General features: G+C 33.2%; 6 protein-coding genes across 11 annotated transcripts in view; 1 reads left to right on the top strand and 5 right to left on the bottom strand.

Annotated features, from left to right (window-relative positions):
• Positions 1–10,602, bottom strand: part of LOC146162575 (sodium/hydrogen exchanger 3-like) — a 29,072-nt gene extending 18,470 nt beyond the window's left edge. For all 5 annotated transcript variants that reach the window (XM_083384680.1, XM_083384683.1, XM_083384681.1 and 2 more), the window contains exons 1-9: positions 10,440–10,602; positions 10,086–10,136; positions 9,455–9,502; positions 8,869–8,964; positions 7,929–8,243; positions 6,805–6,968; positions 4,876–5,132; positions 3,680–3,900; positions 1,435–1,637 (exon numbers count right to left, since the gene is read on the bottom strand). In XM_083384680.1, coding sequence (XP_083240806.1) covers positions 1,435–1,637; positions 3,680–3,900; positions 4,876–5,132; positions 6,805–6,968; positions 7,929–8,243; positions 8,869–8,964; positions 9,455–9,502; positions 10,086–10,136; positions 10,440–10,545 — 1,461 coding nt within the window. In that variant the 5' untranslated portion in view covers positions 10,546–10,602. The remainder of the gene's footprint in view (positions 1–1,434; positions 1,638–3,679; positions 3,901–4,875; positions 5,133–6,804; positions 6,969–7,928; positions 8,244–8,868; positions 8,965–9,454; positions 9,503–10,085; positions 10,137–10,439) is intronic.
• Positions 10,603–12,023: 1,421 nt separating this feature from the next.
• On the bottom strand, positions 12,024–15,589 carry LOC146162574 (polyprenol dehydrogenase-like). Its single transcript, XM_083385400.1, has 6 exons — positions 15,299–15,589; positions 14,805–14,921; positions 14,066–14,191; positions 13,542–13,749; positions 12,862–13,066; positions 12,024–12,599 (listed from the first exon to the last, which is right to left on the bottom strand). Exons 1-6 carry the CDS (start codon positions 15,483–15,485, stop codon positions 12,429–12,431), a joined length of 1,014 nt encoding a protein of 337 aa, XP_083241526.1. The 5' UTR covers positions 15,486–15,589; the 3' UTR covers positions 12,024–12,428.
• A 1-nt stretch (position 15,590) lies between these two features.
• LOC146162573 (uncharacterized) lies at positions 15,591–17,172 on the bottom strand. Its single transcript, XM_083385401.1, has 4 exons — positions 16,892–17,172; positions 16,734–16,808; positions 16,214–16,293; positions 15,591–15,885 (listed from the first exon to the last, which is right to left on the bottom strand). Exons 1-4 carry the CDS (start codon positions 17,024–17,026, stop codon positions 15,780–15,782), a joined length of 396 nt encoding a protein of 131 aa, XP_083241527.1. The 5' UTR covers positions 17,027–17,172; the 3' UTR covers positions 15,591–15,779.
• A 782-nt stretch (positions 17,173–17,954) lies between these two features.
• Positions 17,955–19,050, top strand: LOC146162572 (uncharacterized). Its single transcript, XM_083383937.1, has 3 exons — positions 17,955–18,307; positions 18,410–18,515; positions 18,668–19,050. The coding sequence occupies exons 1-3, from the start codon at positions 18,085–18,087 to the stop codon at positions 18,780–18,782; spliced, it is 444 nt and encodes a 147-aa protein (XP_083240063.1). The 5' UTR covers positions 17,955–18,084; the 3' UTR covers positions 18,783–19,050.
• LOC146162571 (rRNA N(6)-adenosine-methyltransferase METTL5-like) lies at positions 18,413–20,599 on the bottom strand. Of its 2 annotated transcripts, XM_083383935.1 has the most exons (7): positions 20,413–20,599; positions 20,174–20,317; positions 19,933–20,032; positions 19,757–19,818; positions 19,419–19,553; positions 19,005–19,106; positions 18,413–18,804 (listed from the first exon to the last, which is right to left on the bottom strand). In XM_083383935.1, exons 1-6 carry the CDS (start codon positions 20,510–20,512, stop codon positions 19,012–19,014), a joined length of 636 nt encoding a protein of 211 aa, XP_083240061.1. In that variant the 5' UTR covers positions 20,513–20,599; the 3' UTR covers positions 18,413–18,804; positions 19,005–19,011. The 2 variants fall into 2 exon arrangements, with proteins under 2 accessions (XP_083240061.1, XP_083240062.1); XM_083383936.1 differs by lacking the exon at positions 19,005–19,106.
• Positions 20,600–20,939: 340 nt separating this feature from the next.
• LOC146162570 (transmembrane protein 267-like) lies at positions 20,940–22,123 on the bottom strand. Its single transcript, XM_083383934.1, has 3 exons — positions 21,847–22,123; positions 21,549–21,679; positions 20,940–21,339 (listed from the first exon to the last, which is right to left on the bottom strand). Exons 1-3 carry the CDS (start codon positions 21,995–21,997, stop codon positions 20,956–20,958), a joined length of 666 nt encoding a protein of 221 aa, XP_083240060.1. The 5' UTR covers positions 21,998–22,123; the 3' UTR covers positions 20,940–20,955.
• Positions 22,124–23,798: the final 1,675 nt, after the last annotated feature.

Here is a 23,798-nt window from a genome sequence, read left to right as displayed (position 1 = left end):
ATTACAACGTGGCATTAGAGCGTTTGCTTCACCTAAAACATTTTCTCTAAAAAAAGTAATTTTATTTTTTTAAATTATACAATATTATTTCAATGGGGTGTGATATATCCCTTAAGGCCTAAACAATGGCCACGTATTAAGGTTTAAGAGAACGGTGAGTAAATGTTGGGAAGCACTTGGTTAAATCAATGTTCATGTGTATAAGAATGTCCACTGCTTTCGTCACACTTAGAATGCTAAAAAGATGACGTCACAAATTGACGAGATTACAAAGCAGCGACAAAGCGTTTTATTTCATTCAATAGGGTCATTATGGACCTCCCAAAACATGTCCACCTATCCAAATTTAAGAACATGGTGAGTAAATGTTGGGAAGCACTAGGTTAAATCAACGTTCATCTGTATAAGCATTTCTACTGCTTTCGTCACACACTTTCCTAAAGGGTATTTTTGTAAATGCGCAATTCTCTTTTCACAACAAAAAAACAAATCAATCGATTAAGCTTGTTACTGATCCGACCAGATGTGCTGGATTTTCGCAAGTGGCCACGCACAGAGTTGAGTTGGTTAGAGTGCAACGAGACACAGATGTCGCGCTATCGCTTGCATTAGTACGCATGATATCAGCGTCGGAGTAAATTGATTGGAGGGCGAATGGGCGCCTACGCATTGCTACAATGCTTTCTGCCCGCGCCAGTTTTAAACAGACTGATAAGTGATAACCAAGACAAAAACCGCAAAGTAAGCTTCGGTAACAGCGGTTAAATTGCCATATTTCTATCACTATCGAATGCGACTTCTAAACAAAAGCTATTTAATGAAGTAAAATAGGAATTATTAGATAAAAAAAAAACCTTTATGGTACACAGCGATAAAAATTATTTGACTTCTACGTCTAAAATTATTAAAAAAAATGTTATTCACATGTCTTTAGAAAGCTCGATGTAAAAAAAGTTCATTAGTTTAAACTTCATAATTGCGATTTGGACGAATGAGGAAAAATCTGCAACAAATCATTTACACAACGAGCGGCTTTCAACTTTTCAAGGGCACAGTCACCAGATTAAGCTGCACTTTCTTTTTAGGGCTAGCTAAAGTGTTAATCTAACATCTTGATTGATAGATATTGCAACAAAAAGATGAAAATTGTTATTTGTAATTTATCGGTCCTAAAATGTTAAACACTGTATAATTGTTACTGTTTTTGGTGATAAATTATTGTATGCCTAAACAACGCATTACGATAACGCTTCCCTATCCACGGCAATGGACGCATTGTTTTTTAAGCTAAATTTCACACAAAGTCCGAGCGGAACACAGGGGCGCCAACCAATTCGGAGTGATTGATTGCAAACAATTAGCACACGCACTCCTATACGCGCACACGCACTCATACAAACACAAACACACACACCCCCGCGCGCAATGGCTTACCTGTACAAAGGAAGTGAACAGGATAGCCACGATGCATGCGCAGATCATGGTCTTAATAGATGGAACCAGCTCGGGCGACGTTAGGGATACGAGGGAAAAGGCGATTGCACCGCGAAGTCCCCCGTAAGCCATCACGAACTGGTCGACGTGGCTGATCTTGTCGATTCGAATGTAGTTGATCACCCAGGTCAGGCTCAGCACGCCTGGAAAAACGTAAAATGCGTTTTGAAAATGGGCCGGAAAAATTAGGTCATCCTCGGTTCGATTAAGATTAAAGACTCAATATATTTTTGTGCATCGTTGCAAACATAAAAAAGGTGCCGGTTCGCGACACTTTAGGAAACCGTTGAAGTTTTGTTTGCCAAAATAAAATCACTTGACACCAATAGACACATATTTGGAACTTGTATCACCAACTGCTTTGGAAAAACATTTGAAAAATTTTTGGGGGCCACAAAAAACAGAACTTCCACGAATATGTATACTATATTTGGAAATGGGATCAACCACTACGGAAGACGGAAGTAGTACTTTAGTCAATGATAGCAGCTTCGCATTACTATACTCATTACAGGTTTTTTTAACATCGTGCTGCTCCGTTAGGTTAACCGTATTCAGTCAGCTAACAAGTATTTAATCAGTCAGCTAACAAGTATAAGGAATTGGTTCTCGAGGAAAACTGCTCGGATTCTTGAGTTCAGATTAGCACTAACGAGGCAACCTGATGTGAAAAAATGGTGTAGTACACAATCAAGAGTCTTCCTCAGTACGCTATAAGTGTTATACACACGACCCACGACAGTATCTGTTATAAAAAAAAAAATAGTTTCAGTTAAAGATAAACGTTTTTGCAAGATTAAGCCACATTTTGCGAAGCAGTCGGAACAGGCGCCAAGAGACATATTCATAAAAACAGGATGATTCAGTTGTTTTAGCCCTTCAGGATTAAAATTCCGGGAGAAAGTAGTAAATCAACATTGACGCAACGGCCCGAAACCAAAAAGTTCTTGGAAGTTGTGAAAATAATTTAAAAGGGTGACGCGCTAAACCGAAATCAAGTGTAAAGGCAACAGCCCAAACGTATATTTCTGGAATACATAGATAGTGTATGAATCATTGGAAATGACACAGACCCTTTACCACATAAAAAACGACGCTGTAAGTCATACGTGTTTTAATTAACTATTGCCTGTTGAGCGTTAGACACCAAATTATTTTACCGATACGTGTTTGATATCAACAAAAATAGGGATAAGCCTTATTTTAAAATAGAAATGCTAAGTTAAACTACAAATTATAAAACGAATTGAAATTAAAAAAAACACACGCACGCTGAGAATGGTTAAGTATTACCCATAAAAAAATAATAAAATGGTTTGAAAATAAACTAGCCACTAAACAGTATAGATTAAAGGCAAGTATCATCTTTATTTCGAAAATGTAGAAAAAGATGATTTGAAGTCTTTTTGAAAGCGGGTGGCACCGTTACGGAAAAGGACTGATAAGAGTATTACAAAAGGTCGCGCTTTACCTGCGAGAAACTAAGGGATGTTTGTTTGAACAAGGTACACCACAAGAAAGAACGGCATTGTCGTGCCACTTCAAAGGCCGTGCAAAAGCTTTTAAGCCTACAAATAAAACGCAAACGCGAATCGCAAAGTGGATTAAAATCAATCAAAACTAATATTCATAAGGGAAGAAATCAATTAAAGTTAATTATTCCAAACTTAGAAAGGCACCGCTACTTCAGAGGGCAAGTGTTCCAGCACAAATGAACAGTTTTACTCCCGGGAGGGCGAAAGTTCAAAATATAGGTAATGGAAAATTAGAATATTTTAAAAGTTTTTAAACTGACATTTTTACAAGCAATCTGCTTTACGTTAAAAAAATTACCCCACACACGTTTAATTTGGCAGGGCCGGGCTTCTGTTTAATATATTCACAAGCACACACAAAGCGCAAGTATAAATGTCATAACTGTTTTTTAACGACACTTTCTAAACACATAACTTAAGCTGGACATAAAACGAACCCAAAGACTATTCAAAGAATTTTGGTAAAACATTGAATTTTTTAAAGACATTTCAATACGTAATTCAATTCAAAGACTTTTAAAGATTCAAAGACTCTGTGAAGATCCTGCTATTAAGCACGAGGTTATCCACTTCTTGTGTTTAGGGGCTTCTCTTTAGTTGACTCACAAACAATGCGCTAAAAAAAACAAAAAAACGCTGCCGGCGCTCACCGATCACTCTGTAAACGCTGATGAAGAGAATGGTCCAGAGAACGAAGGCAGTATTCCAGTACTGCCAGAAATCGCTGACGGCCGCTATGCCGAGCAACATGAAGATAATGGTCTCGGCGATGTTGGCCAGCATCTTCATCCCGTACTTGACAGTTGTGTGCGACTTGACCGAGATGTTGTGCTCAACGTAGGCGCTCATCGTAAAGGCGGCGAACACGATTCTGGACGGATGTATTTTGAAAGTTTATTTACTGTTTTATTTGTTTTACGACGGTCAACCACTGTGTGTGGCCAGTGCCTATTCGATTTCTCTGGTGAACCCACTGGAAATACAGGTAAAATACATTTTCTTTCAGGAATGCGACAGGTGACATGAAATGTTTATCCCTAAATAGCATGCTTGTTCTCCTACTTATGACTTTTTGATAACGCTTTTGGTAAATTTTTTTATGAAAGATAGTAAAGAATGAAAATATAACATTTAATAAATAAATAAATAAATAAATAAAATTAAGCGATGGTTTCCAACAAAGCATTTTTGTTTTTTGCTTGTCAGTTTTAAAAGAGTAGCAGCTAATACCGAGATACCACAAAAGAAAAATACCAACAATTTATATGTTGATAAATACGCCCATTTCTTCCTTTTAACAAACTGTTAACAGTACATCACCAACTCATGTTTTAAGCTATTATTAGAACAGGTGTATAAAAGAAATGTTTTCATTGATCAATATTTGTTGTCCTAAATCATAAAACGACCTCCCTAATATGTTACACATCAGATTACCATTGTTCTGTATGAAGTAGCATTGAGAGGTACACCAGTGTTGGTAAACATGTTTTCGTCAAAAACAATGCCGATGCACACCTACTACTGAGCTAAATTCTTGTCTGGGTAATATTTTGGAATACGACTTGGCAGATTTTTATGTGATCAGACCTTACTACATATGATTAAAATCACACAATCAGTTTTCAACCATGTACACTGGTGTTGGAAAACATGTTTTTGAAATAAAATGCCAACATACAGCCAGCTGTTCATATTCTTTCTGCTTGGAGATCTTATTTTTTATATGTAAATTCTCAGGATATCTCAAAGTGACATATGACCTTAAGCATTCGACATAAGATTAAAATGCCAAGAGTTTCCTGTTGAATGAAAATTACATAATAAATTGCTTTTCAAAACTCACGCTATGATTCCAGACAAATGAAAGAGCTCAGCGGTGAGATAAGCCATGTAGCAGATAACGAAAATGAAAGTGGGCTCGATGATTCGATTGTGCACCGTGTACTTTGTAATAAAAGAGCCGAGGTAGCCGAAAAATATTCCGATGAACAGGCCGCCACCAGCAACAACAAAAAAAGATGCAATCGCTGCCACGATGTCGATTCCAATGATGTTTTTCTCGCCAATGTGTATGTATCCCTCAAACATTTTGAACAGAACCTGAAAAATATTATTAAAAAATGACATTGGTGGGTAGTTACAAAACACAAAATCCAATTAGACTGTTTTATGGCATGACTGACCCCTTTGCACGTTTGACAAGAAAAACAATATCTTAAAGGTGGAAACGAAATTACACCTGTGTAATTAAAACTTTAATTAAAAAAAAAAAATCAAATTCCTATTTTTGCAAATGACTGAAGTAGTGCAATTATTCATATTGATGAAAGAGCTAAAAAATATACTTCCGTTTTGCCATGGCCTAAATTAAATAAAAAGGTATATATATATATATACATAATTTTATATATATAAATATAAAAATGTGTTTCATGCTATGAACATTGAACAAGGTCCAAGAAACATAATCTTGCCTTATCATGATTAAACATTGCCAGAAGCTACAAAGCATGGTTATGCACACATAGTCTGCTAAATTATAATACAGGATGTTTAGTACTGGACTGGGTTGTTTGACGAATAGCACAGCAACCATATTTTCATTGATATTTACCATCCATTTAAAATAGTTTTAAGGGATGTTATCCCTGAAACAAAGCCAAAATGTGTTGATTGACCAAACTAAAAATGATTGTTGATGTTTTATTCAGTGTTGAACAGGATGTGGCTATATGCAGTAGAAGCAAACTATGGCTGACTGATTTTATTGTTCAAATGATACATATATGTAAACATCACACAAAAGAGTGTTTAAAATAAATAATTTTAACTTTTACTTCATATCATTAACATTTAATCTACAGTCAGCAAATCTACCTATAGCAAGGCAGAATAAATACACACAAGGAATATGTTTAAAGCAACATATTTGGAGGTTATAGCAAGACATAATATAATATGTTTAAGTAACACAATCAATAAAAAAAATTATTGTCTTCAAAAACAAATTATCATTATTATGCAGAACAACTGTTTAAAAATGTTTGAAAAAATCAAAGGTTAAGATAATACATGACAAGGTCATGTAATTTGATACACTATTTATTTCCACCCCTAAGAAATAATACATTATAAAATTGTATAGAGTGAGAATGAAGTTTAAAACCTCACACTGGCAAATGACTTCAGTACATCACAGTCATTTTTAACTAAATCAATTACAGTCTACCACATGCTTCCTCATGAAAGGAAATGTGAGGGCCAGAGTGCAGTACACAATTCCCAGAAGAATGGTAGCCTTGAATGAGTTCACACTATTTTATAGGGGACACTGACTTTAAACTTTTGACTCTAAAGCAAGCTACACTGCTTCATTTGGTTAGAACATTACGGTGTTAAATGGTAGCAATAATAAATTGAATATGGTACAAAGAATTTTAAGCAAATTTTTATTTTTTAAGCGTGGTATTGTTAAGGAAATCTAAAACCTTTATGAAATATCTACGAAAATAAAACTGATTTGATTTATAACTGGTTATGCACATCAATATAATATATATAATTGCTGTGAAACTCTTTCTTGTACTTGTTTGATATCTGTTTTTTTCTTGTTTAAAAAGCAGAAAAATGTGTGTTTATTTTAATCAAAATTGAAAAGCAAGTTGTAAAGATTGATACTTAAACTTCGTCTTTTGATCAAAGAAGCAACAATTTAAACAAAGATCTTCTATTACTGTAGTTAGACAAAGGGGATATTTTATTAGAAACTTACCACGGCCACTCCATCGTTAAGAAGTGATTCACCGAAAACGCAAATGTAAAGGACAGTGTTGACATGAATTTCCTCGAACACAGAAATAACGGCAACCGGATCTACGGCCGAAATTATACTTCCAAACAAAAGGCACTGCAACACTGTAAGTTCCACGTCTAGGTCTAACAACAAAATACAACAATCTTGAAATATCTTTTTAACTATGTCTGATCAGAAAAATAGATTTTACAAATTGACACATAATCTTTAAGCAAAAAAATTTAACTCAAAGTTTAACTGCACTAGTTTTGTGTAATTAGCAAAAAACAGTGGCGTCAATGTTTTAATTTTTTATTTTCAGTGTCTGACCTTAGTTTTGGATGATATTGATTTATTTAAAGCATAATTAGTTAGTTGAATAAACATATTTTTTCCTAATATATATACACCTATATTTCTATATATGTCCATTAAAGCACAGAATTTAACGTTCTGCAAACTTGCATAAATCTAGCATGCCGGCAGGCACATAAGGTTTAATGGTTCGGTAAACTATGCAATGTATGCGATTAAACAAAGCGTTAGTACTCAAACAGGCAACCTATTTATAAGTCTCTGATTTGCTCTGGATTATAATGCACTTTTTACACTTTTAATTTTATTTGGGTTTTAAACATGTCCCAATGTAAGGTAACAGTAATGCAACAGAAACTAGACTGATTGATTCTATCTATGTGACCACATCAACCAATGCAGTGATTGTCAAACAGGGAAGAGTGTCTAGTAGTAAAGCGTGCTAAACAACATTTTGCACTTTTAAAGTTTGTTAGCTTCTCAAAGCTTGGCTTTTAAGATACAATTATATATGCGCGATTGGATACAATTAATTAAAAATTATTTCCCTTCATTGTACACAGACGATGTTTATTATTTAATTTGGTTGATTGCAGCATTACAGTAAAAACTAATTTGGTAAAATACTACTAAGAGTGTCGCAAGCAATTTTTATGTTATGAGTCAAAAAGCTGAGGCAGGTAATTTTTTATTTCTTCAATGCCCGGGTGGTTTTAAAATGGTTGGGGTTGAGGACCAACCACTAATATAAAACAGCGATAAAACACCACAAATCAATATTTACTTACAGGGCATCCACTGCCACGAATAGACAGCATACAGCGATCCGCCGATAGCCATGGCGTTAAACACAGTTCCGATGATTGCATAAGTTAGGATGGTGCCAAGGTTTTCAAAGAAGGGCTCCTTGGGCATGAAATATCCAGCCTCCATCACAATAGGAGGCAGAATAAAAAGGAAAAAGGTGTCGGGATTGAAAAGGAGCTGTTCTATGTGGTGGTTCCGGTCGATTGAGTAGGCCACGCCACCCACTATCAGCCCCACACAGATCAGAATACAACTCTCTGGCACCCGTTTCACTACTCTATGAATTAGGTGGAAACCTAAAAAATAAATAGAATTGAAAAACTCTTTTTCATGCTAATGTATGAATGTTTACTTAAGAAAATTGTGTCTTTAGCTAATATTTGCTTTATTATCAGAAAACTAAGATAAGGAACCAGCCCATAAAGAAATAAATCGCCTTGGTGTAAGCGATAATTTTATAGTTTATCTACTTCGTAAAAAGTGTAAAAAAGTGTGTCTGTTAAAAGCCATGTATAAAATAAAATAAGTTAGTTGAAACCAGGGCTTGATTCAGATATTGATAATGTAGGATACCGATATTTGTTTTAAGTTAATCGGTGAACTGGATAATAAAAATCTATTTTTAGACTAGCTATAAATCTTTCACAATTTATGTAAATATATGATTGGAAAATCACTCAACAGTAACACAGTTATCAGATAGGAAAAATATCCTGAGCAGTTAATAGGTTAAATGCTATTCGGGTAGTACAACTCTAGTTGAAACTAAACATCATATGAATAATTTTTAAGCATTAAATGAAGTTTAGGTTGAAGAAATAAAAACATTGTAATTAAAGTTAAATAAAAAAAAAATTGTTTTCATTTATGCCATTCAATTATAGGCATTTTTTCAGGTTTAAGATTATGACTATAACTCACCAAGTTTTGCAAGTCCAGCGAAAATAATCCATACAGAGATCAAGTAAGGGTTTGAAACCCTTTCCCAGTTCACCTGGGCCACTTGGTATCGCACATCTAATCAAACAAAGTGCATTGGTAAACCACTATGTACAGGTACTGTTTATAGCTGCTGGGCACAACCTTAACATATGACAAATTGAGAAAAAACATTGTTTTGTCCTTCAGCGTAGTTTTAGTTGTTGAAACCGAGATAAAAAAAAACTTTAACAAACACAGTTAAATAAACTCAAAAGTAGTTTATAGTTCAACTCAGTGAATTATGTGCAATGTGCCCTTATAGTTTCGGGAATGGGTCACAGACTTTATGTAATTTGTGAAAAACTATTCACTTTACAAAATCAACATCCAGCAGCAAAATGCAAGACTGAAATAAACACAATGCATTTATCCCTTGCCATATAGTAAGGGAGTTTTTTTAATGCAGTTTCGTACTCAATTAAAATCCTGTGTACAGCGACTTGTTTTTTGTTTTATTTGTGTGCAGTAAGCTTAAAAGCTGAAGTACCACTGAGTAAATTGCATGAAAAGCATGTTTGCAACTTACTGTTATGACTGGTGCTTGAATGGTTTCCAGAAGTGTTTGTTGTTGTAGCTGTCAATATACAAACACATTACAAAACCTATTCATAAATTTGCTTACAACAACAGTAATTAAAGATGGTAATAAAAGGTATGCACACGTTTTTTTAACTGAAAACAGTTAACCATTGTGGTAAAGGTATTCAACATTACAAATTTAACAAAATTATTTTGCAGTCTTCTAATTTATATTGTGCAATCAGACTTAAGATCACACTCTTATTTAGTATTGATGCAAAAGATATAAACTACTAAGCATAAAGGCAGTGGTAAATTGTAAGCTGCTGAGCATATATATCCGTCACGGATTTACAAGGAATAGCTTTAAAAATCAATGCGCCCTTTCAAGATCAATTGGATAAATGCTCCCAAAGGAACACAACTAAATTACTGGAACAAAGCCTATACTTAATATAGTAAAGAACGTGTTATATAGCTTTGGGCTTTACCCAAGAACAATAATACTGGGACAACAAAAAAATTCAGCTATCTGTAAATTATATAGCACAAAGATAAAACATGTTATAACTAGGGGATTTTATGCACTAACAAAGTACAAACAAACAAACATGTTTGAACATCAAATTTTAATCTACCTCCTTCAGAGCGGATGTGTCTGTGATTGTACAAACGTTGCACAAATCCATCTGCAATTAACAGAAAGGTTTTGTTGGTCAACAACATAAAACAAACAAATCAGAATTCCAGTGCTGTGAAATACAAAGTTTGAAATGATTGCTTAAAAAACATAATTGCATTTTACAAGACAGTAGTAACAAATCTATATAGGCAAGTAGTAGTTTACAGCACCTTCGCAAACAAAACAGTGTTTTTACTTTAAATTGCTATTTTCCAGTGTTAATCATTACAGACTTAAGAGCTGTCATGGTTTACACTTATTTACTGCAGAACAAATTAAATCAAAAAAGAGAAAAAAACACGTAACAAACCATGAGTAGAACACCGCTGGTATGTGTAGAACAAAATTCCTCCAGAAAGAAGAAATAAAATGGGAATGATTTTCTTTCTTATGCTGCCTCTTGCCTTAAATCCCATGTTTATTAGTTGGTTGATATCAAATTAATTTACTCCTAAGCATATTTTTTGTTATCACCTGCCTAAAATAAAAAATAAAATTTTAAAGTGGAATTCAGGCTTTGATGACAGCAGGAATTCAGGCTTTGATGACAGCATGACAAAAAATATTTAAAACATTGTTTTAGTATATTGTCTGTATAACTCTAATATTTTAATCATTGTCTGGTCACTTGACACATTTCCTTGAACCTAGTCTACATTTCATGGAACTTTTTGATGAGATCTTAGGTGAGCAGTACTAAATTTCGAGGTAAGCAATTATGGATTTTGCACACCTTAGGTTAAAAATCCACATTTTAAATTGCAGCTGTGCAGTACTTAATTAAGGTTAGAAAAAAATTACTTAAAAAATCCTGATTGTGCACCCACCACAAAATACAGACTTGTCTGAACTATGCTACACTTGGTCTATATCGTCTTAATACAGTGGTTCTCAACCTTTTTCTTTCATGGCCCATTTATGTTGCAGAAAAATTCTGCAGCCCAATTAATTTTTGTGAATGAAAAAACTGTAAAATAGGTTTAGAACAAAACACAGCAGAACAGATTTCAAAACAGATTATTTATTCAACCGTGCATTAGTGAGATACTTGCGGCTGAACAATAAATTTACAATCCTTTTTAATTCCCCTCAATCCACTATTCCTGTAAAACTAAAGACAGTGACACAAATAAAACTAAGTCTAGCTTGTTTAAATTGGTCTGTGGCCCTCTCAAAATGTTCTTACGGCCCACCAGTGAGCCATGGCCCACTGATTGAGAACCGCTATCTTAATACAACTAAACAGCATGCTGGGCTCAACGTAGATGGCATTTTCCTTTGACTGTTTCCAATTAGGCGCCATTTGCAGATCTGTTATTGGCAAGAAACGATCTGCATTTGACAGCTTGTAGGAATACATAAAAACATATGTTTATTGCGGCAAACATGTATTCGTAACGTTCACACTTGTAACGTCAACTGCAAGTATAGGCACTGGTGTTTATTAACAGGTCTAACTACATTCTTCAAACATTATCAACGTGGTTTAGTCAATAATTAACTTTTCTGAAAATAACCTATACTGCCCAAATACTCGGCTAGCTCACTACCTCAATAAGCTTGAATCGTTTTATACGCCAAATACTCGATTAGTAAACGAATCAATATAATGGAACAGTTCACGTCTCGTCTCGCGAGTAGCGTCAAAATTGCAGAACTGACCGCTTAATAATATCTGCAGCGTAACGATGATCAGCCAGCCGGTGTTAGGCCTGTTTGTATGTGCTTTGTACGTAATGCTTTGATACGCGTGAACTGATAGGAATTGCTCCGGTCTCTGAATTTTCTGCTGTTGCTGGTTTACTGGGTCGTCGTTCTGCTTCAGTTCACTTTCGTATTGCGGAAGGATTTATCGGGCAAAGCTCTGGAACATTTCTCTTTTAAACGGGCCCCGTTAAATTACACTCAGGTGCCGCTGTGGTAAATACCACATGCAAGGCATCGTTTTATTGTTGCGCGTCATTGCCAATAGGTAACGTAGAACACAAACCACAGAAACGGACAAATACATCAAATATAAAAAACAAAAAAACAATTTTATTCACTATCAAAAAACATTGTGGATTGGTGGTACACAAAAGTACAGATCGCATTAATAAAGAGCTGAGATACTGCCGACATTTTAATTCAGGGTTCTTGATCTGTGGGTTATTACCCCTCAAGGGGTAATTTTGACAATGATATATAAAATTTCACCTTGGAAAACCTTATATACACAAAGAAGTGCCACTTTTTTACAATTTATCTGTCAAAGCTTTATTTTAATTGGATAAAGAGAGAGAAAATAACAACATTTTTTTTATTTAATAATGGCACATTCGCTGTTTTGCCATAAGATGTTTTGTAAGTCAGCCTTGTAGGTACAAACACCACTGTATTCATATTTTCTTTTCCAACCAACAAAATATTTGTTTTTTGGTTTGTCATTCTTCAATATGTGTTCAATATCATCTGCTGCTTCATCTGGAGTCTAGAATAACATGATTTACAAAAAAATAGTTTTAGGTTATTTTTAATATTAGAAAATAAAATTCTTCTTACACAATATTTAGAAATATTTTAACCATGAAGAAAAAAATCCAAGCTATTTTTTATATAACTTTATCTAAATTTTAGATAATCTTATTTAGGTTTAAATGGTCATTCAAATCTAATGTGGATAATTTATTTAAAAGACTAAAGTAACACCATAATCATAGGTACATTCAAATTATCAATATTCATACACTTACCCTCAGTAATATTTTTCCAAACATCCACATAAAAAAATTAAACAGTGAACCAGAATGTTGGTAAAGTGGTGTTAAAACTGTCCCAGGATCATAGACTACGGCATTAACGTGACCATCAGTAAACTTCAAATTATTCTGCAGTTTGTAGGTGAATAGAATAAGCATCATCTTGCTTGCTGCATATGAAGCATGGGGAGAATAAGATCTGAAATGAGATTTGAAAATACTTGATGCAACACAACCTTTGAAATTGGGCTGGTAAGCTGAACTGTAACAAAATCAAACTTCAGGGTTGTAAACAAGTCATTTTGAAATGACTTAAGTACAAGTCAAGTCATTCATAAAACAACGTAAGTCCAAGTTAAGTCTTTTAGGATAGTTCGAGTCATAATTAGAGAAAGTCAATTCCATGTCAATTCCTTGTCATAAAAATTAAACATTATAGTACTGATATTGGTAAACAAATACCTCTTTATTCTGAGCAATAATTCAACTAAAGAAATATCAAAAATGCAACAGCAGGCAATACATTGTATGTACAAACATTAAAACAAGTAACCCTATTTTGTATACCAGTAATACTTAATTAAAACAATTTTCTTTGACTGACTTAAGTCATTAGAACACTGTAAAACAAACATTTAAAAATAAAATCTAGAGTACTAGCCAAAGGTAGTTACTTAGTGGTTGGAGTACTAAATAGTTCAGGAGTATTTTCGGTGCACAACCAAGCTGTAGAAGATGTCAAGTTGATTACGCAAGAATCCTGGGCCTTGGTAAGATGATGTAGCAATAGTTTCACCAGCAAGAAATGACCCTGGTAGTTGATTGCCACATGATTTTCCACATTTTTACTTGCCATTTGCAATGGGACAAACATAACACCAGCTGTAAAAAATATAGGCTTTGAGCTTTGCAATACTAATAAAAGAAAATCCATTCTCAAATCAATCATAAGTATAGGCCTACTGGTATATTTTAAAGGGTAAACATAATGCAGCTACCATAGCTTGATAATGTACTTTATGATCACTAATGTTAATAAAATGTTGGCCATAAATGTAAAACCCTAAAAAAGAGTAAACATAATATCAAACATTTTGCTTGATTCATAATATTGAACAAAGCTAAAAAAGATAGTTTATTTCACTCTGGTATATGTATTTGGAATGACACATAAATATTTGCTGTTGTGCAATCTTACCACAGTTAAGAAGCAAATCAATTTTTTCATAGTTTTTCTTAATATGGTTGGCAAAATCAACAACACTTTCCTGGTCAGCAAGATTTAAAAAAAGTTCATGGTAATTCTCTTCAGTAGGAAATAATTCTAAAGCATAAATACATTACTCAGAATATTTGACAAAAACTGAAAAGGAAAAGCTATTATATAATTAACAACTATAATATTAAAAGATGACTTTAAAATCATAGATAACATTTTGGAACACTATATACGGATCACGTTTCGGCAAATTCTAATGCCATCATCAGTGATATGAAGGCCACATCGGTATAAAAAGCATGTCGCTTTTAACGTCTATTTGGGCCGCTATTTTTACCATTAAACATAGATAATATTGATTTGTATTTTTATTTATCACTCATGTTTGAAGATTGCTTTGAAACATTTTTATAAAGGGCCGGTAACAAAAAGGACTAAAAGTGCAGGCCAGATAAAATTTAGTTCAAAACATTTGTGACTTTATTACTGTAAAATGCACGAAAAACAAATCATGCATTGACAAAATAAAGCTTTACAAAATTATTGTTTTTTTAAAAATTTCGTTAAAATTTTGTTTAGATTTGTAACTAACAAACTTATTTGTAAACAAACAACTAATGATGATATTTTAGGTATATAAGGCCAGAGAAGGCCCACAGGCTTCAGTCTGGTAACAACTGCCTAAAGTCATATGTAAATAAATAGTAAAGTTAACTACCTCTTTCACAATGGTTTCTTGAGGCTGAAATTACAACGTACCCCAGGTTTAACAACTTCTTAACACTGGCCTGACCAATTCCTGAAGAACCTCCTGTTACAATCGCAACTCTTTCATCTAAAAATAGAAGATGTATTTTGAAGTAATTTGTTTTCTAAACCAAAGGCAAGGGCTGATGCCCTTCATCCATTCCATCAACAAAATAACCCTAACTACATAAGATTTTTAGAAAAACAATAGAAATAACAAGACTTTTTGTGAAATATTAAAAAAAACATTTTGAGAATAATAAAGTCAACAATATTTGCTTAGGCTGAACACAAAACGTTTGTATTGTCTAAAAAACACCTTTAAACTGAGTGATATGACTTAACCTGAGCCATTATTATTTATTTGCTTTAACAGAATTGTGTTTATTATTTGGCAAACCACTTTTAAAACCATTTATATTCAGGTTGCAACTTTATATAAATCATATCAAATGGAGACCATACCTTGAGGCTTTTCTGTTTCGTCTTTTAAGCAATCAACATTTTTCGTATTCTTGGTAATATAGACATATTTGTAAATAATCTGCTGTAAGCATACATATGCCCCAATGGCATATACTAATAGTACAAACTTTAAGCGCCGAAAGATGTGCTTAAAATCACTAAACGAAGTTTCCAATTTCCATGTCATCTTTTTCTGAAAGCAGTTTGAGATAAAGGGTATTTCCCTATTTTGCAACCTATCTACTGCTTTTTGTTATAGCAACTTTCTGATACTTTTCAAAAAATTTACAAGTGCAATGCAGTTCTTTATTGATGTTAAAAATCACCAATAGATAAATGTTTAAAATTATCCAAAAAATCACGTAAGACAATGTAGAGAATGCATAATTATTGAAACATACAATAAAAGGGCAAAAATGTTCTGTTACATTATTTAAAATTCGACATACAAATCATTCACAACTTTTTAAATGGTGAAGCTTTACAAACACAGTCTTTCCATTTCATCTCTATAATGAGAGCTGGCCTGAGAACTGAATTCTCTGTAGTAGCCGGCAACCCTCTCAGGTGTCCAACCAGCCTCAGTGCTGCGACAAAACAATTTAAAGATATTTTCGTAAAGCTCTCATTTAAACAATTTTGCTTATGCGCACACTGTTGCAAAAAAAGAAGCAATTGGTTTTATTGCTATTCATCACAGAAAAAGAATTGAGATCTGTTTTAAAGTTGGCTGTCAGATAGCAATGAAAATTCAGTTTTTCAGAATAGATGACTCTTATTAACATATAAAAAGTTGCACTTGATTATTTACAGATATAAATCTTGCAATAAAAATTATTAATATTCAAAAGATATAATAAATTAGTGTCTGTTAAAACTAAATTTTTATTATAAATTTCTAAATTTATTACTTACAAATTAGGTGGGGGGTCTGGATAGGACGGTGTATAAGGACCTTTTTCGTTGATGAGTTCAATGTGAGGCTCATCTCTGATCTTTAAACATCAAATTTCTGATTAAGTTTTATAGTAACTGAAAAAAGCATTACTGCAAATTAGGACTACTTTGCCCCTTAAAGCCCAGCGTTGTACTTGTAAACCATTTTTTTATACTGGACGCCTGTATTATTTCATAACACTTTTAGCTGAATTCCGGGTGTTTAAAAATGGAAAAATACTTTTTAGGTTAGGACCCAACCACAACTAAACCTTTTACATAATTCAAGTGGGCAATTTACTAACCCAGGTATGAACACAAATTGCTTTAAAATAGTCAAGTGTATACAACAATGATTAAAAAAAAATAATCTACTGGTTGTACATATAAGTTTAAGAACGATAACTTGCTTAAGAGATACATAATGTGGTTACACTTATAAGGTTGTGTAGTTTGAACTTCTATACATACCGATTTATGTTATCTATCCTTGTCTTACCTCATATATATCTGATAAAGGAGTGTCTGGTGGCAATAGTTCTCCATTATTCATATACCGGATGTTGTAGAGACTCTGAAACAGTTTTTACATAAGCATGTTTTGCCATACGTTAAAACAAAATAGATTAAATGCTTAAAAATACATGCCATGCCTACCCTTGCACAAGGATATTTGGTTTCTGCTATATGTCTCAAATCGCTGATTGTCCAGTTCCCTTCACATTCTATTTGATATACAGGCTCACCTACATTTCCAGTCACAAGCTGTAGGTATATTTTTCCTAGTGGCATTGTGTTTGTGATCACCTCTTCATTTAAAGGGGAGGTTTATCGCTTTACTAAAAACAGTTGAATAAATTACCAAACACTAACTTGGGTATGTATAACTATTGAAACTAGTAGTTTTAATTGTCGTGTATTTCTGTCATACAAGCCATATAAATGTAGTTGTACAATGTACATATATTCAGGTTTTGACTACTAAGATTCCAATTTTTTTTTATTTTTAGCAATGTAATTCAAATGTAAATTCTTCAGTTAACAGTTTGGCCTGGGGCTGCGCCTTAATAAAAAAAAACTGTCTCGAATCCTCCCACTTTTTTTACACCAAAGAGATTATAATCTATTTGTTTTACACTAATGAAACGAGTCGGCAAAACTGAAATGGCAATAAATAAATGTTGGAGTAAATATAATAATTATTGACCCACCGAAACCTGAACACTAACTCGTACCACAACTCAAATAATATTAGCAATTTAGAAACCACCGTACTAAAATGTGATAGAATTGTAAACCAGCGCCACAAGTAGTTTTCTAAACACTAAAATACGGTAAAAGGGGATTTTGGCAACGATGTACGACAGAGTCCTAAATCGTAAGCCATTTAAAAAAACAAAGTTCAAAAGCAAAATATTAAAAACAGTTTGTCAGTTGTTGTTTTAAAATGTTTATAAAATTAGAATATTACGTTTCGCACGAGATCCATTAAGTTACGCTCGAATGCAGACAATTATAAATAGCTCAATTATAGAATTTTTATGCCTTAACCTTTGTTTAAAAAATCGAGATATTTTATTAATTTTTGTTAGGTGTGTTCACAATTTTTCGTGCGGAAAGTTACATGGTTGGCACGAAATGAAAATATACATCTACGACACTATTTTCTTAGATTAAACTAAAGTTTCCATGCTATATTCATTTAGATAGCTATGCCGAACCGTGAACTACGGTATTTCTAAATACAAATTAACATAGGTAGTACAGCGTGTTAATAATTATTTCGGATTAGGCTTTATTTTATGTAAAAATTATTAATCAAGAGTCTTGTTTTAAGTCCTCTAATCAAAATGGAAAGCGAACTGTCAGCCGATCAAGACAGAAACAATAGAAGAAGTCGCATTTCATTTTCACTGGCTGTGGCTTGTTGCCTAATTGCAGCAACTTTGTTGCAATGGGGATTTAAACTAAGGTTCGGCGAACATCAAACAAACACACCACTTGATATGGGAAACCATTTTCTATTGGAATACCTAAACAACCTAAATCCAGTTGTTTCATCTTGCATAACAGGCGAGTTTTTATATATGCTGAAGACATGCACAAATTCGAATGCAAAGAATTTGAAAGTTGAATAGTTTATTTCTAACAACTTTTTAAAATTATACATTTCAGGTACAAGCATGCTCCTGTTTCTCTGGACAATGTTTTATTTCAACTGGTTTGATGTTGAAGATTCAACGCAAGGCAATATTCTGGCATCGCCCAAAAACAACTTTAGGCAAGTTTTGACGCTACTCAAATCATGTCCAAACTCAAAAATAACACTAACTAATAAACAATAGTCTAGAATATTTGTGGACCAGTCTAGTATATTTGTGAAAACATGCAACAGCAAATTTATAGACAATTAAACTTGTTTTTGTCTTGCAGAACATATGGATTTCAGTCCCAACTGCGCCCCAATAGTTTATCTCTTTGGTGCCTTCTTCTTACAGCTGGCTCTTCAGCTGGTATTGCATACTACAGATCCACATCAGCAGTTTGATTAAATTGGTGCTCACCATTGACTGCAATTGATGACAATATATAAAACAATCATGTTGTTATTTTTATATATATATATATATATTTTTATGTAACAAAATCATGTGATGCTAGCTATTTTATTCCCAATTGTAACCTGAATGCTAAAGGCTGCTATTTTTGTAGCAATATAAAACATCTATATCATATATATGTCAGCAAATTGAATTTATTAGTTACAGACCTTCAAATCAATGGTCTATTGTGAAACGAATAAAATCAACTTCTATGTCTTTTGATTTTTCTTTATGGAACCTGTAAGTGGCTGCCAGATTATATCTCAGTTCTACAAAATAAAATGGTTTATCAAACTAAGTGATCATAACTGTAGAAGCCATACTAATACAAAAAAAACATTAAAAACTAAGTTTACTGTTTCTGGCAGACATTGTATGAAATGTAAAATTGCTCTTCTGAGAAATGTTTTTGATTAAATGCGCCAACATTTCAACAACTTATACAGGCAATATTCTTTAGGAAAATTTTACATTTAATAAAAATAGTAAGTTCTTTGTAATAAAGATACTAAGCAGTTACGGGTATTATTATTTTAGATACACATAATTTATACAATCATTTTCAAAATTTGCCAATTTACCTGCAACAACATTCGGCTTCAATCCAAGAGTGATCGCTTTTTTGCAAACAAAATCCCTAGTTGCCTTTTTGTGTAGGGAATAAATTGCATTACTTGTTAGTTTGCTGGCTGCACGAAGAAATTCAATATCAATGCCTAAACAAAAATAAATACATCACACTGTTTAACATTCATTGACATACTACCCTTAATCAGTATGGAAACTAATTAACAAAGTTTGGAATAGGTTATCTATATATGGTGAAATTGTTAATTTTTTCAATAAAATCCTAAATTCATACCTTTTCGCCGCCTTGCTTAAGTTAAAAAATAATCTCAATTAGCTTGCATTTTCTCACCTTTATTGTTTTTAGTACCATAAGGAGGGTTCATGACAACTGTGTCAAATTTCCTTTTAAATCTAAAAATAGTGCAACATGTATAATATAAAATACAACACAATTTTAAATACTTAGGAGAACATATTTAATTAATACTAGTTTTGTTTTTTAAAAGTTTTTTGTTTAAAACATACAAACAATTGTGGTGCAACTTTGTGACATCAGCCAATATACAATCAACATTGTCTGTTGTTTCCATTTCTTCACAATTTTCAGCAAATAGCTGCAGTGCATCTTCAAATAAAAATACAACTGGATTAAAGTCATCTTGAAATAAATATAGACAGACATAAACAGTATTTTACCTTATTGCAATGAGTCACAAAATAGAATTTTACCATAATTTTGTCTTGTAGTATTATATATTTTACTAACCCTCATCTATGTCAACTCCAACAGTATAACTTGCTCCCAAAATTGATGCACCAATCGAGAGAATTCCACAACCACAACCTATATCCAAGACCTCACAGCCTTCAATGTCACCAAACTGCTCATCAGCACAGTGCAGCAAGCATGCTAAAGAATTTTTAGGAATTTTGTTTTTCATATTGACAAAATTTGATTGGTAATATCATTGGCACATTGGTTCTTTACAAAAATGTAAAATCTACCTGCTAAATGTGCTGGTGTTGCATATTGTTCAAGATGGACCTTTGGTTTGTCAAAACTATTTACATTTTGAAGAGCTGCTTCCAAATGTTTCAGTTTCATGCCTATCACAGTTCTAGCTATATACAGTCATCCCTTACTTTCTGGTATATAAAAAAAAAATTTATACATGGCATTACACTTGTTAAGCATCTTATTCATGCTACCTAAACAAAGACATCATACACAAAAGCATTATTTAGAAACGAAAGAATATAATTTTTTCAGAAAAAGGTACTAGTAAATTATTACAGTTTTAAAATAAAACTTCCATTGTAATAAAAAGTATAAAGACAAATAATAAAATATAACAAGAAAAGTAAAAACAGGATAGGTAGAGCAACCAACAACAATAGGAGTGATTTTGTAACACTGGTACAGTTAAAGACTTTTGAAAATAAAACAGTGAACTATACAGTTTACATAGTATAGCGTCAACCAGTGCAAATTGTTGAATAAAAATCAGCCTTAGCACCACCAATTAAACACAAAAGACAGTGGCCAAGCTACACATCTAACAACTCAACGTTTTCAGATTGTTTGCTGGTATCATCTGGGTTGTCAGTGTACCCCTTCAACAGTAAAATATGCAAAAAAAGAGGAAATATAGAAATTGAAGTAACATAAAGCCAAAAAGGTGTAGGTGGGAGTGAACCAAATGGCCACAGCCACAAACCTCTACGCAAACTATCTCTTAGTTGATGCGATGACCAAGCAACAAGTAAAAGTAAGTGCAGGTTTTCGATGATGTTAAACTGGTTAGTGGTGTCAAAATATTTTGCAATCAACTTGGATTTTACGCAGGTGGAAATGAGTAGACAAATTCCCACAAATATTGGAATAGCAATTACAGTGTGTAGAATTGGCCTATTAGGCAAGGAAATAGCTTTCTGTAAAAACAAAACAGGTTCACTAATAGCTTTAAAGAAATAACAGTTGGCAATGAACTAATTGCTGTACTTTTTGCATAAAATAGAAGATATTTTTTTTAAATAGGAGTAAATCATGGAAGCTTCCATTTTCTGGGGTATATAATGCAAATTTTGTCCAGAAGGCCGAAAAACTCAATCTAACATAGACCTTAAAAAAAGCAAGTTACCTTTAGTGAAAAGCTTTGTGCAGCAAGAAAGTGATCAACATCTATTGCGCTAGAAATTATTCCACACATCAAAGCTTGCAGCAACGAATTCTTGACTCCATCAAATGCTGCAATTAACCAGCATCCAAAACCTTAAGAAATAATAAATTGTTTAAACCAAATACAATGCTTTAAAACGGTCAGTTAATAGGCCATATTATATTGACCATATTATATTTTACCAAAAAAAATAACTTGCAAATGTTTTGCTTAAAAATGCCTCTTCGTAGACAGAATACTTTTTTAAAAAACAACAAACCTATCAGGAAATGTACAGAAGTATCCAAAACAGCGTTCACCACGTAACTGACATCTTGCTGGCTTTTGACAAAGTTTTCACTCAAAATAGCGAAGGAAGCAACAGCGAGACAAAACAAGAGTTTGTAAGAATACTGAAATAAGTTCAACATACAACTTTCCTGAGCTTTCTTTTAAAGGTGAACTCCTTTGTAGTTGTTTATCGACTGTATTGTTGTATTACAGTCCGGTGTAATATTAAGATGTTTAAGACTTGAACTAAAATACACGTAGTTATGTATGACGTCATTTGTCGACATTAATGTCTCCCCTAAAACAGTACGGGGATTTCCCTAAATTGCAACTAAGGCATAGAATACTAATTACATAGAAGGCTCACTGCTTCATTTGCATACTGTTCCGCATGAATGACACTTACTTCGGTCGCCAATAAACCTTTTTACTTGTCATTTCGGCGAAATAATTTTTTTTTACACCGCTTACCACAATTTCATCTTCTTTTGTCTAAGGCAGGGTGGTCCAACTTCTTTTCATCGCGGGACACCAAAAACAAGGTTTATTTTATCTTGCGGGCCAATGTTTTTAAATTGCGATTCTTATGCAATTTCTTGCTTATTGCTGGCACTTCTATCATCATTTAGTTCATTGCCAATTAGGCTTTTACATAAAATTAACATTAGTATAAATTGCATACGCTGTCGTCGCAGGAAGACGTTTTCCTACACCTGTGCTGTAACGAATCCAATTTTGGTTAAGCAGTTGTTTTGATACAATTTAATAATATATATATAATAATGGCACCAAGTCACTGCTGTCTTCCGGGCTGCATCTCCAGTACCAGGAACTCCAAGTCAAAAAACCTACCCAAAGTATCTTGCTTTACTGTGCGTAAGTGGTAAGCCATGTTTGGCAACCAGCAATGAAGAAAGAATACACAGAGAGCAACTCACAAGGTTTGTATTTTAAAATAATGTTTGTGCAACCACTGTCAATCATATTTTAGCTTGCGATGAGATGACACACTGCCAGAAATGTAGCAATATTTTCCAAATTAACAGTGAATCTATTTACCTTGATGATGACAATGATGAGAATGAAACTGTGAAAAAAATACTATGTTTGTGGAAGTATAAACATCATCAAATATAATCTAATGCTTAATAGGTTTATGTGAACCCATGGAAAAAAATGTTTTTAAAACAACAATTGGAAAATATGTCTGCTCCACCAAACGCAAGACGTTATCACCCTGATTTGATTCGTTGGTGCATTGAGTTTTATTGTCGATCACCGTGTGCTTATGATCACATCCGTGGATCAGATGTTTTAACTCTTCCATCACCATCAACCATCAAACGTTACCGGTAAGAGGTAGAACTAAGCTATTCTATAAGTATATTCTAATATTACCTTTTCATAGGAATTTTATGCCCCCAAAACCGGGTCTTAATGAAATTCAACGAGCATCAACTTCAAGTTCAAATTTAATTGGATTTCTCACTCTTGATGAAATGAAAAGTAATTTTTCACACAGCATTTGTGAATATACAGTATATCTATAGCAATAATATACTTGAAGATGTAATTTATTATTTATTAGAATCGTTACCAAGCTTAAAAAGTATATTCACCTCTGAGTAAATATCCAATTGTGTTTTATTTAGAGGCAACTTGGTTACCTGGCAAGAAATCAGGATATTCACCAGGTCTCATAAGGTGTACAGCATATCATACAAACAAAAGTAATAAAAAAATTAAAGGCGGCAATACAACATATGGAATAAAAAATGCTTGGACAACCCTTTGTGAAGATCCACTTCCCAAAAAGAAAAAATGGGCAAATTGAATAATAATTTGGTGTTCTTTTATTACATGATGTAAAAAATACGTAATAAATTGCTGTTACTGGGCTGAAATTAAATAATATAACTATTTTACTATTTAAATGATCCC

This window comes from Ascidiella aspersa, chromosome 3 (assembly GCF_963924565.1).
Source record: "Ascidiella aspersa chromosome 3, kaAscAspe10.2, whole genome shotgun sequence".
NCBI lineage: Eukaryota > Metazoa > Chordata > Ascidiacea > Phlebobranchia > Ascidiidae > Ascidiella > Ascidiella aspersa.
Note: the sequence above shows the minus strand (reverse complement) of the source record. Positions and strands in the feature narration are given on the sequence as shown.

What these genes read in the sequence shown, in the direction of transcription:
- LOC146162574 (XM_083385400.1), bottom strand. Translation starts at nt 15,485, where the DNA reads ATGACATGGAAATTGGAAACTTCGTTTAGTGATTTTAAGCACATCTTT. An exon ending in AAGAAACCATTGTGAAAGAG is followed by an intron (nt 14,192 to 14,804) that starts GTAGTTAACTTT and finishes TTTATGCTTTAG; the next exon opens with AATTATTTCCTACTGAAGAG. An exon ending in TTTAGTACTCCAACCACTAA is followed by an intron (nt 13,067 to 13,541) that starts GTAACTACCTTT and finishes ATCTCATTTCAG; the next exon opens with ATCTTATTCTCCCCATGCTT.
- LOC146162572 (XM_083383937.1), top strand. Translation starts at nt 18,085, where the DNA reads ATGGAAAGCGAACTGTCAGCCGATCAAGACAGAAACAATAGAAGAAGT. An exon ending in TGTTTCATCTTGCATAACAG is followed by an intron (nt 18,308 to 18,409) that starts GCGAGTTTTTAT and finishes TATACATTTCAG; the next exon opens with GTACAAGCATGCTCCTGTTT. An exon ending in TCGCCCAAAAACAACTTTAG is followed by an intron (nt 18,516 to 18,667) that starts GCAAGTTTTGAC and finishes TTTGTCTTGCAG; the next exon opens with AACATATGGATTTCAGTCCC.
- LOC146162573 (XM_083385401.1), bottom strand. Translation starts at nt 17,026, where the DNA reads ATGCCACTAGGAAAAATATACCTACAGCTTGTGACTGGAAATGTAGGT. An exon ending in CCAAATATCCTTGTGCAAGG is followed by an intron (nt 16,809 to 16,891) that starts GTAGGCATGGCA and finishes AAACTGTTTCAG; the next exon opens with AGTCTCTACAACATCCGGTA. An exon ending in CCAGACCCCCCACCTAATTT is followed by an intron (nt 15,886 to 16,213) that starts GTAAGTAATAAA and finishes GTTTTGTCGCAG; the next exon opens with CACTGAGGCTGGTTGGACAC.
- LOC146162570 (XM_083383934.1), bottom strand. Translation starts at nt 21,997, where the DNA reads ATGTTGAACTTATTTCAGTATTCTTACAAACTCTTGTTTTGTCTCGCT. An exon ending in TTCTGTACATTTCCTGATAG is followed by an intron (nt 21,680 to 21,846) that starts GTTTGTTGTTTT and finishes TTATTTCTTAAG; the next exon opens with GTTTTGGATGCTGGTTAATT. An exon ending in CACAAAGCTTTTCACTAAAG is followed by an intron (nt 21,340 to 21,548) that starts GTAACTTGCTTT and finishes TTGTTTTTACAG; the next exon opens with AAAGCTATTTCCTTGCCTAA.
- LOC146162571 (XM_083383935.1), bottom strand. Translation starts at nt 20,512, where the DNA reads ATGAAACTGAAACATTTGGAAGCAGCTCTTCAAAATGTAAATAGTTTT. An exon ending in TGGAGTTGACATAGATGAGG is followed by an intron (nt 20,033 to 20,173) that starts GTTAGTAAAATA and finishes TTTTATTTGAAG; the next exon opens with ATGCACTGCAGCTATTTGCT. An exon ending in TGGTACTAAAAACAATAAAG is followed by an intron (nt 19,554 to 19,756) that starts GTGAGAAAATGC and finishes ATTTTTGTTTAG; the next exon opens with GCATTGATATTGAATTTCTT.